Here is a 12,443-nt window from a genome sequence, read left to right as displayed (position 1 = left end):
TTAAATCTTCCTCCATAAGCAGACAGTTTTGTTGTGTTTGCTCCGTGCAGTGCAGCAATAATTAGATGTAAAATGATCAAAAATTACCAGATCCAGAAATCAACTCAAGTGGAGATGCTCCCAGTGAGGTCAAATATCTTGGTTGCGCTTTCACAGACAATTTAATGTTTGTCAATTTTAATGTCCCACGCTGATGTGTCAAGGTCAAGTTGGTCTGACTGATTCCCTTTCTATCACCTCTTGTAAATACAGCAGCTGTGTGCTGAGTCCTGTGAATAAATTACACAGAATCACACAGTAATCATCAGGAAATGTTCCTGCATGTCAGGCGGCGATAAAGAATCTTAAGGGAGCAGAGAAAGCACAAAGAAACATGTAATTGATTATAGCAAAAAAAGGGGATTGTTTTTGTCTGTCCAATTGCTGACATAATAAATGAATTTAAAAAATGCCACTGCACCACAGCCAGGAAACATCAGGGTTACATTGAATGGGTTCCTTCAGCTGCCCTTGTTCCCTCACCTGTGAGTCTGCTCCACCCATCTCTCCACCTGCACCTCGTTTCCTCGTTATCTTGGTTTGTATTTTAGTCCGGTTTGAGGCATGTGCTCTGTTTGCATCCTGCTGTGATTCTGTTTTTGTTTTTTATCTTGGAGTGGGGGGTCCAATCAATAAGTCCATAAGTCCACACTATTTGTCAAGTGTTGTCTCCTGCATCTGGTGGGTCCAAATGTTTCATGTTCAACTCGCAGCAGGCAAAGAAGTTCCAGCTAACTGTAGAAGGCTGCAGTGTTGCCTCCATGTGGGCCATTAATTCCTTATTTTGGACACACAGAAGCACTTACAACAACAACAAAAAAAATTAAGACCATTAATTTATATTTACATATGTTTTGAAATCAAATTTTAAAGTTTTTCGCAAGCCATAACTCTCCTTGTAACACCTGAGGGTTTGACTAACACCTGGAACAATCTTTACCTTCCCTATTCCCTGCTTTTGAATCGTCCTTAGCTGCTGTGGTCTGGAGTCAGACTGAAACTGGGAGTACTTGGTGGCTTGACACAGTAGTTATGAAAAGATAACACAAAACAGGCTCGCTAAAAAGGACTGTTATGCTGAAGTGACACAATCACAGTCACTAACACTGAAGCAAAGGTGGACCCGTGTTGTGTTGACTGTCAGTTAGTGACATTTGTCAACAATAAAAAAATAAGTTTGGCTTCTTAACATGGCGCAGATGCTAGCATTTTTCTTTTTATGCTAAGATACTTTTAACTTAAAATTGGGCCGGCTATGTTTTTCCTCTCAAAGGTGTAATTTTTTAGAACAAACAGAATGAAGTGAAAAAAAAATCCCAACGTATTTACACAAAAACCATAAATGTTATAAAAACCTCTGCATTGCAACCAAATCATGTTAAGATTCCCTTATAGATGAATGACAGATAACATTATGTTTGCATCTTCACTACAAATCTTATTTTTAGTTAAATTCTGGCAACTTTTTAGACCAGTGCTAAATGTATTAATAACAATATAGATGATTTATTCCCTGCATAGTGTCTACAGGTATACTTTCAGACTGTGCGCAGCCACAACAACCTTCACCAGTGCTGTATGTGGCCTGAGAGGGAAAGCAGGGCAAAAAGTCTGACAAGCCGCTGTCTGCTGCTTGTTAAGTTTGTTGCTCTGAGCTCAAAATATTAACTCAATAAAGCTCAGACGAGTGTATCAGCGTTTTTACCAGCACAGCTTACCTTCTCTAACCTGAACCACATGACTGCAGGACAGCAAGAGAAAAATGTTCAGAGACACTTTTGTATGATCAACCAAATCAACCTAAAAAGATAAAAATGACAAAAATGTGGCCATATTTTAGAGTTGAATCACCGAATACATCAACAGGAACAGTCTCAGGACTATCCACCACAGTTTGGCTCACAAACACTTGAGCTGACAAGTGCTGATCGGGATGAGACCCAGTATGACCCACCTTTGTCACACTGTTAGTTTAGCAAATTTAGCCACTTTAATTTGCAGCTCCTTCTTGAAATAAATAAATAATTTCTTCCAACCTCATATATCATCTTCACCATCATCATCATCATTTTGAGAGGCCCACACTGAGCCAAATACAAGCTTCAAGTTTACACAAATGTTCATCGATGGACCGACTGTGCAGCTCAGACGTGTGTTGATTTGCAGTCTGTGTAAACCCTGTCTTCATCTTTTTGTGTCCCTCTGCCTTTGAAGCGTCTTGACTTCAAACTGAAGGGCTGGTAGCACTTGCACACGGACAAGAAGGCCGTCCGGTAGTTGTTGTTCATCCACCCGTACAGGATGGGATTGACAAAAGTCGAGCACATGGCTATGATATGAAACACAGTGAAAAGTAGCTTAAAGTCCTTCATGTACGGCATAGAGCTGTCGATGTCAACAGCCAGCTGGAACGCATGCAAAGGCAACCAGCTGACTGCGAAGACCACCACCATGGTCAGCAGCATCTTGGTGGTCCTCTTCCTGCGCTGGTGACGATCATTTCGACCTCCACAAGTCTTCTTCAGCTTATTCCAGATGCGGACGTAGGCAACCGAGATGATAGCCAGAGGTAAAGCGTACTGAACCAGAAGCTCCGCTATGCTGTAGATGCTTCCGTTCATGCTGCTTTCAGGCCACTTCTCTGTACACACACGAATGGACTCGTCCGGCGAGAGATCGAACGTCCCGTACTCCCTGAAGATGGCGAGCGGGCTGGCCAGCAGAGCGCTGACGACCCACGTGATGACAATGACCACTGCACACATTTCTTTGGACATCTTGGTCTCCATGTGGTAGACGATGCTCCTGTGGCGGTCCAGGGCGATCACATTCATGGTGATGGTGGACACGTGCACGGCCATGCCCTGAGCGCAGGGCAGCATGAAGCACAACACCTGGCCAAACTTCCAGTCGCCGTACAGGGTGTAGACCAGGGTGAAAGGCAAACACAGTGTGTTCACGAGCAGGTCCGCCACAGCTAAGTTCACAATAAAGAAATTGGTAACCGTTTGTAGATTTTTAAACTTGTAGACAACATATATCACCAAGGAGTTTCCAGTGACTCCAAACAGTATGATTGTGCTGTAAGCAAGGATGAGAATAATCTGAACTCCAATCAGCTTTGTGCTGTCGTCCAGCCTCAGGAATTCCTCTTCATTTATTGTTTCTGCAGTTGAGCAGCAATTGGAAGATTTCAGTTCAAGTTGCAACAAAAAAGTTGTGTTGAGGTGATCTGTTGCATCCATGACCAACAATCCCATAAGTCACTCTGTGAAAAGACGGGACACCAGATTCAGCGATTCATGCTATGACTCAGACAAAATCGATTACTGTCTGCTTTTTTTTTTTTTCTTTTTCTTTTATCAGGTTGCAGGCAACAATCTGACAAAGCATTTCTCCAGAAATATTCAGGGTGACATCTGTAAAATACAAAGTAATGTTTATTTTCTTTTGGAGCTTATGAAAGATACTGCAGTTACTGAAAATGTTTTGTGCTGTCAGACAGCAGTGACTCAACACTTCTGTTGAAGACCCCATCTATAGTTTCATAGTGGATTATAATGCATTCATTTTGGTTTATTCACTAACTAACTACTAACACACGATGCCTTGTGAAATAACACCAGCCGGACAATAAGATGGGGTCTGCCTACAAACCGTGAGCAACTGTGTGCAACCACTGTAATAGTTACATCACCATTACAAGCCGCCTTCACACACAAACGCACACACACACACAGAAGACTGATTCAAGGTTTGGGTTTTTTCTTACTTTAAATATATGTCAGATAGGTTTTAGAACCTGAGCAGACAAATTTTAGTTTTAACATCTCACATAATAATCACTTATGATGGTGCACAGATTATTTTAAATATTACATAACATAACATGAAGCATGCATGTTTATGGCTGCATCAGAATGTACTAATGTTTTCTGACTGATGATATAGTGCAGTAAGCATCGTGTGTTTATATGAGTGTAGTCACAACGCATTGTGAATACATTATAATGCATTATAGATGTGGTCTTCACAGAAAGTATTTCCAACATTTGTCTTATTAAGATTGTGCTGACGCCTGCTAAACATCTAACATTCATTACAGAGGAAGATCAACTGAGATTAATGTGTGGCAACGCTTGGCCTTGTAAAATGAGATGGACATGTAGAATTAATACTTTTACTTTAACTCAGAAGCTGAGGGCAGGCTGACAGGAGCCATTTTGCTGTAACATTACAACATTTTCTGATCCAAATCTCAAACAAGTCAAACAACACATTTATGAGCACATATTTTCATTTATCTCAAACTCTATCAGTTCAGATCCTGGGGGCTGTGTTTTCCATCTTTATGGGACCACAGTGTGGATCACACTGAACGCAGGAACAGTAGACACGTAGCCCACAGTGGACATGCCTACGGTGAAGCAGCAGGTAGCAACTGACTTTTCCACACTAGAAAACTGTCCGGATCAAAACATCAAAAGCACATCAACAAGCTTTAAAAAACAAACAAAAAAACAAAACGCGATTAAGATCCACTCACCTCAATCTGCAGAGAGGTGTTCAGATTCCACTCATTGTTTCTGCCTCCAGATGAATTTAGTGACAGCTCTTAACATGTTTCTTCTCGTTCCTGTGACACCCAGACGATCAGAACTAAACAAACCACTCAAACACCGACGGTGTAATCGTCCTCGAGGAGCAGCAACGTGCGCGCAACATTTGCCGGTGCGCTCCGCAGCCCGTTTGGCACCGAGGACGCATTACCTGCACTGTGAGACGAGGCGGCGTGAGAATGAGTCGGGACGAAACGCCTCCTCTCCTGATCAACATCCTGAAACCCAGAGATGATGCATCTTTGCCTTTGCATTCATCGTGTGCGGGTACGCCTCTCTCCGTCCTGGAATGGCAGACGGCAGGTTTCCACCTATCAGTGCCAAATGCACAGGGATGTTATACAAGCTGCTGTATAGATGGAACATTTGTGTTCAGCTCTCACTTAATAGCCTACAGTGTAAGAAAATAAAAAAACAGCTCTGATGTCAAACTGAGAAATCTTTCAAATACAACCAAGAATCAAATAATCTATTTAATATTATCTGATTTGCATGTCAGCTCTGCGCTAAGTGCGCCTCCAATCCTCCAGCGGACAATCCTGTAGCTCAGCGTGACCTTTAGCGTTTCACGCACCAAGCGCTGGATCATAATTTCCTGTCAGGCTCAAGTGGGAACTAAAAACACGTTTCATTTTGCTTCCAGCGGACGATTCAAACACCGTGGCCCGTCCATATGTCCTGTGCAAGGTCACAGATGGCTCAAGTCCATCCCAGCACAAACTGGACACGAGTTCGGGGTGCCAGTTTTCCACTGTGCCAACACACACGTGGACACACACCTTCATGAAATGAGGGTCACAGCGACTCTTAATATGAAGCAATTAAAAACAAGTTTGCCAGTGTCAGTGATTTATAATGCAGACAATTCAGAGTTAAACTCAACTCTGAGCCTGGAATTTATTTTGCACAGAAATGTTGCAGTGACATTTGCAAGTGCAAGTGCCACTTCCCTGAGGTGGTCAAATCCTAAAGTTTTATTGACTTTACTCCTCACTTGAAGTAACATTTTACATAATGGTCACGACTTTATCATTTATGTAACTGACCCAAACTGTTGAGCCTCTGGCTGGTAATTGAGCTCATAATTTCATTACCACTGTTAGAAAGCAAGACACCATGTGGCCAGTGGAAATTGAGTTACTGTCAAGCAGCATCCTTGGCAAAGACCCACTTTGCCTGTAGTGCAACAATACAGATGGTGAAGTAAAGAAGAAAACCAGGAGTTCAGATTTTCCCTGGTGATTTTAAGAGGTGGACCCACCTGTAAAAGATGACCTTGTCTGGACGTGAATGACAGCACATGAAAGGATTCTTCTGCTGTCACTAAAGTAAACTGTTTTAAGGTTTCAGCTCTTTATCCAATTCACTGACATTTCTACTGATTATTTTCAATGCAATTTTATTCTTTATACAGGGATGGGCAGCTTTGTTTGTCTTTCATGGCCCCACTGCAGTAATTCAAATGTAGACTTGATGCTTACTGCGAGGGACTTCACAGCTCAAGAAAGTACTGAGCATCTGCAATTAGTTTTACATACCAGAAAGAAATGACTGGAAGCAAATAGAAAGTTGGAATGGTAGAAAATCTTCTGAAGCACAGTGGCATGGCTTTCATCCATCCATCCATCCATTTTCTATACCGCTTTATCCATCAGGGTCGCAGGGGAGCTGGAGCCTATCCCAGCTGACTACGGGCGAGAGGCGGGGTACACCCTGGACTGGTCGCCAGTCAATCGCAGGGCCAACACACAAAGACAAACAACCACACACTCTCACACCTCGGGGCAGTATAGAGTAGTCAATTAACCTAATGTGCATGTTTTTGGGACTGTGGGAGGAAGCCGGAGTACTCGGAGAAAACCCACGCAGGCATGCAAACTCCACATAGAAGGGCCCAGATCGGGATTCAAACCTGGAACCCTCTTGCTATGAGGCGACAGTGCTAACCACTGCACCACCGTGCCGCCCGCATGGCTTTCAATAGAGGTAAAATGTATGGTCCCAAGGCTGTGGTCCCTCAACTTTGTCGTGAGTCGGGTTTCTGGTCATCAAGTCCAATATTAACTCTCTTTTTAGTTTTTCTTTGGTCAACTCAAACCTTCAGCTGCTGAATGGTCCATATGCTAACCAGCTAGCTGCTAGCTTCGTCTGCGTGCCAGTTGCCACGGGTCAGACCGTTTACGGCCAGAGAATTTCCTGCTACGGCTGGAAGTGAATTTGATGCGTGAATCAGAGCAGTAGTGGGCTGTAAAACCAATACGCTATAACCTCAAAGACAGTTTCGGATAATTTTCAGTTGTTTTATGACTACAAGAAATAATTTTCATTGTTGATATAAAAACATTAATTAGAGCAGCTTTAATGTATTTTCCTTGTGTTATTGTGGTAAGGCTACAAATTTAAGTTTAACATTTATCTCATTTATATCTTTTTTCTAATTTATTCTTATTTTATATTTATATTCTATATTTTTTCCTTCTGTACTTATTTATGTCCTGCTGCTGCAACAACTAAATTCCCCTTCTGGGCATCAACAAATTTTTATTTCATCTTGTCAAAAACGAAGCCAATAAATTTCCCAGAAGATCGCTAATGAACGACGAATGAGAACTTCTGTGCGTAAATTAAGTCAATAAAAAATTGCTATCTGTGATGAAAATAAAAACATGTTCTTCATATTAAGTTAATGGGTAAAATAAGGAATTATGAAAGGCTCCAATTTTATTCCCTCATTTGTATTCAGAGTTATGGCTTTTGGTTGTCATAACTCTTGTCCATTAAACAGAACTGCTCATCCATTGCACTAAATAACAACATGCAGTGAGCCACTAACTGAACATGACAGCACAGACTACTGATTGATTATTGATTATTGATTTCCTCTATCTAAATGGAATCATGTTGCAGACATATCTGAAGTGACTGACGCATACCTAAATACCCGCAGGAGTCTACGCACTAAGACTGCAGAGCACAGCAGCACATTAATCATTCTGAACAGCGGAGACATTAATTTGCTAAGATACACAGGGCCCTTCTGTCTGGGCTCAGCCTATTAAATAAAAATATTGACCAAATATCACCTGTCATATGCAAAGCTGCACATCCCAGCATGATCTCAAAACCCAAAGATCAAATGTCAGTTTGAAGATTACGTGGTTAATTAAGGGAAATTTGCTTTCAGTTTATCAGTGCTGTTATGATGTTGAGGTTATTGAAGTTTTATGGCGTGTATCGGGAAAGAGTGTCCTAATCCGTGTGATTATTTCCCGCTGACAAAGCCTTTTTACACGTATTTGTGTCTTTATTTTTAGCGTGATAGTAAAAATGAGAAGGAAATTAGCAGAACGGATGGCAACATCTGTCCTCAGGTGAACGGGGGACATCATAAAATTAAAAGGAAAAAGTATTTCCTATTCATATGTCGGTGCGGGTTTCACTTAAAGGATGCTTCCCTACATGTGTTTACTTCAATCTTTATCTGCACCTCCAGAGATAGCAGGAGTCTTTTCATGAAACTAAAGAAGATCATCATGATACGATTTCAGTCACGGCTGCCGCAAACTTGAATTGAAATAATAATAACACATCTTTCTTCACACACACACACACACACACACACACACACACACACACACACTGGTATGAGAATCATCTGACTCGACACGACACGACTTTTGACACAGAAGTGACACCATGTGACGTTGCCACTACGCGTTGCCACTTCATACTCACAGGAAACTGAAGTGTTAACCATATGGACAGTTGGATGCAGTCAGAGACTTCTTAACAATAGACCAACACAAATGTCATGTGATCGACTGAAATCAGATTAAGCAAACATAAAGGCAAAGGCTGGTGCTGTTCGGTGAATCTGAACCTCAGCTGAACTGCTCCAAAGAGACCACTGCTGCAGAGATAATCATTCCATCTTTCAAAGGTGTGGGAACCATTGTTACAGTTGGAACGACTTCAGGTGGAATAAAAACATTTGGGAATAAGGAAACAGAGGCTTACTCTTGTGCTGAAAGAGCAGAAAGTCCAGGAAGTCCCAACGGTAAAAGAATAAAAATATCTATCAAATAATATCAAAACAGTGAAAATTAAGTACAGTAATGCAATTTCCCTGTTATGGCCCTTGTGACTGGTAAACACTGTTTCATGTTTATGTTTTTTATTATTAGGACAAGTCCTACTTTATCCCCGAGACAGACTGTTTGTTTTTGCTCACAGTAAAGATCCATCCGACTCTGTTCTTACCGAAACAGAAAACTTGATTGCTAAAGCAGCCATTTGATCCATGTATTTATTTGTAGCTAAAAAAAGGAAACTGCTGTGGGAATATAGATATGAAAATCGCATTTCCCTCAGTGAATCGAGGCTAAAAGCTGAAAGGTGTCGATTACGGAGGTGACAAAACTTGGTTACTCTTCAATCTCAGCAGGGACTGTGCACCTGCACTCCGCTTAGTAGAACTCGGGGGCGATCGGCCAATTACATCAGCTGCTACATCAGCTAACTGTAATGTCCATGCAATTATCCTTTTATTAACACTGGACCATATCTGTGTCACTCTGGCTGAGGGGATAAATTTATGAAATCTGACCTTCATGACTTTTTATTCTCTTATTTATTTCTCACTATCTTGGACGTCCAGCAGGTATGTATATATATATATATATATATATATATATACACTTTATTGGAAAACATCCTGACGTGAGTTTGATTTAACTGAGCTCAGAGAAAGACGCATCTGACAGAGCGAGATTCATACACATGACCTTGAAGATAGCATCAGACAAAATAATCTTACCTCAAGGTCTAGAGTAGGTCACCACATGGATGTGGTTCAGTTGTAGTTATGTAAGAATTAAACCTCGACCAAACTTTGGTCATGTGACAACAGGTGGTCATATATGAGGGGCAGACTGCAGCTCCCTTCTTTGGTTGAAGATGGTTTTTGGTATCAGATATGATTTTTCTCTGGACTGTGAGTCCTTCACAGCTTATTCTGCCTACAGTTTTATTGATGTAGAAGTTTAAAAAATAACATTCATGATGGTATTACCGCAACATCCATCTGGATACACCATCGCGTATGCGTGTAGGTCGTTCTCTCCTTTTCAGATATCTCTGCTGAGCTTTATTTCAGTCTTCAGGAGTTTGCCACTGTGCTGCATCGAAGTCAGTTTATAATCTATGAGCTGCTGCAGTTAAAGTAGATTAATGTTGTATACCAGAGCTGGATGAACATTAATCATGAATAACTTACTGCTAAAAAAAGAAAAAAAAAGGAACAGTGCAGCTATGAGAAGTGAATGAAATCGTCCACGGAATGTAAAAAGTAAAATATTCACATTTTTATTATCGTTTGTTTCCAGAAGTCACACAGCTGAACCACAGGACTTCATTACAGGTTCCACTAGTGTGTTAAATTGGAGTCTTTTCTCAGAGGCCTATTTTGTTGCGCACAGCTTGACATCCTCACTGAAACCAAGAGGCAGAAGAAGAAGGTAACATACATCTGGCACATTTTTAAAGGTACCCAGAGGAGTTTATTCTAAACAAACAAAGGAAATGTTTACATCGGGCCTTTCTTACCAAATACGTATCTTCGAAGCTCAGAAGGTCCAGGATTTGATTCCCAGCTGTGGAAGGAACTTTCTGTGTGGAGGTTACCTTTGACAGTCGCAAGGGATGGTTTAAATGCAGACAAGTCTGACTACGTTGTATTTAGTGTGGTTGTTTGTGACAAATAAAGCCTCTTCTAATCAGTGTAATATGACGAAACTATTGTCATGCACGCACAAAACAAAAAAACTGGTTACCCTCTCATGAAAACATTGCTGCATAGCACTAGTAGTGGTCAAAATCTCCACAAGGCACCTTTAATTTGAAAAAGATCAAGAACAAGATCAGAATTGCAAGATGTGCATGTTATGATTTGGGGATTTAGTTTAAAATTCAAAGTTCAGTGTTTTGCTTCCTGTTTTTGTGCGTTTTCCTGCCTGCTCTGTTCGACTGGAATCAGATATTGTTGTTTCCTGCCAGCTTCTCGTTCTGCTTTTGGGTCCTTTTTTCAACTGCAAAATCGTAACAATGCGAAACTTCTGTATTTACATGAAAATAATAAGAAATTTACCCTTAAACAGTGTGTTATAGAGTTTCAGTCAGTTCTCATTCAGTCAGGATTGTATGCCTTTGTGGTCATAAAGCAGAAATAATCAATGAGCCTAAATAGCTACCAGCTGCAAAACTTTGCTTGTTTGCACATGGTCTCCCACACCGATTCTCACATGTTTAAAACATTATTAAGAAACGCAGATATTCAAGGTTAATTTTCAACTGTTAGTTTAGTTTGAAGTCAATTTCATCCTTTATATAAACCTAATAGCTCTGTGGACACAGACAGCTCCACCACCATCACACAGTAATAAAGATTTATTGATTTGTTATATAAATATCATTCCTCATTCTCCACTAAGTGTCTCCTCTCGGTTATGAAACCATTTGGAACATGTTTCCCTTTGGACAAGAGCTGGATTAATAATTTACAACTCTGTTTTTTTTATTATTCTAATATTGTTTAATAACACTGCTGATCATTAAGTATCTCTTGTGTTCAGTTGATCCATTATTGAAATGATTTCACTTGCTCGCCTTGATTTCTTGGGGGAAATAGTAAAAGAGAATTGAGAAACGCTGCCCAGTGTTACCTAAAAGCTATTTTTATTGTCATTACAAGGACAGAAAGTTGACCACATTCTCTGCAGTAAGGAGCAAAAGATTTCACTTTTTTATACTTACTTTATCCCAAGTCTCTGTTCAGTAGTATGTTTCTATGGAAAGTTCTTTCATCTACAAATACTGCAGGTATACATATTTTACTTTTTGTTCCTTTTTTTATTAGTTTTATTTTGTTCATGGGGTTCAATCTGGGAATTTTATAAAATTAATTTTGATGACAGTGGAGAAACTAAAAGTTTATTATTTGTATGTATTGTATGTGAAGTATAACTGAATGAAAAGACAAACATTGGAGGAGGTGGTTTTGTTCCATCCCACAGGAGGACAGACTTTGTTGTGTGAACAATTGAGAACGAGGTTCATATTTTTGTTTTGCTGTTCCATCTACAAAGATGTACAGGGCTAAACATTTCAGTAAAATGTCTTCCATATATTCAGAATTTTGTGTGGTCGACAGGAAAATAAAATAAATCAGTTTGATGTTTCATACAAGAAACAGGACAACAGGACATTTTTCACTATCATAAATCAAAATTATATTGTACTATTGCACTTTGTCCAAGCCAACTTTTTCTAACTAGAGTGAGATATGAGTATCCCATCGATGACAAACTGAAAAAAGCAATCTCTTCAACATCAAATATAGCTCAAGTATCTCTGAGCTTTGTCTTGGTCTTCAAGAGTTTGTAACTGTGCTGAGTCAAAGTCCATTTATAATCTATGCGCTGCTGCTGTTAAATGAGATTAATGTTGAATATCAGAGCCTGGTGAACATTAATGATGAATAACTTATAAAATTAGACATCTAACAAAAAACAGGCCTCTAACAGTCCAGTGATTATTAAGGAAAGGAAAAATAAAACTTCTGTCATTATATATAAAAAAAATCAATATGTAAAAAGTAAAAATTACTAACATGTACACATCTCTTTCCCGGTGCCTTTAGCCATGTAGCTAAAGCTAAAGTCTCCATTTCAGCTTCCACTAGTGTGTTAAATTAGAGTCTTTCCTCATGAACTGATTCTCCACAGGCCG

General features: G+C 40.1%; 1 protein-coding gene across 2 annotated transcripts; it reads right to left on the bottom strand.

Moving 5' to 3' along the window:
- npy2r (neuropeptide Y receptor Y2) lies at positions 1 to 5,469 on the bottom strand. 2 transcript variants are annotated; one of them, XM_046418284.1, is made up of 2 exons: positions 4,586 to 5,469; positions 1 to 3,307 (listed from the first exon to the last, which is right to left on the bottom strand). In XM_046418284.1, exon 2 carries the CDS (start codon positions 3,297 to 3,299, stop codon positions 2,184 to 2,186), a length of 1,116 nt encoding a protein of 371 aa, XP_046274240.1. In that variant the 5' UTR covers positions 3,300 to 3,307; positions 4,586 to 5,469; the 3' UTR covers positions 1 to 2,183. The 2 variants fall into 2 exon arrangements, 1 of the variants encoding a protein (XP_046274240.1); XR_006845940.1 differs by lacking the exon at positions 1 to 3,307 and adding an exon at positions 3,652 to 4,502.
- Between the last annotated feature and the right edge of the window lie 6,974 nt (positions 5,470 to 12,443).

Source organism: Scatophagus argus, chromosome 2 (genome assembly GCF_020382885.2).
Source record: "Scatophagus argus isolate fScaArg1 chromosome 2, fScaArg1.pri, whole genome shotgun sequence".
Taxonomy (NCBI): Eukaryota; Metazoa; Chordata; class Actinopteri; family Scatophagidae; genus Scatophagus; species Scatophagus argus.
This window is presented reverse-complemented; position numbering and strand designations above follow the sequence as displayed.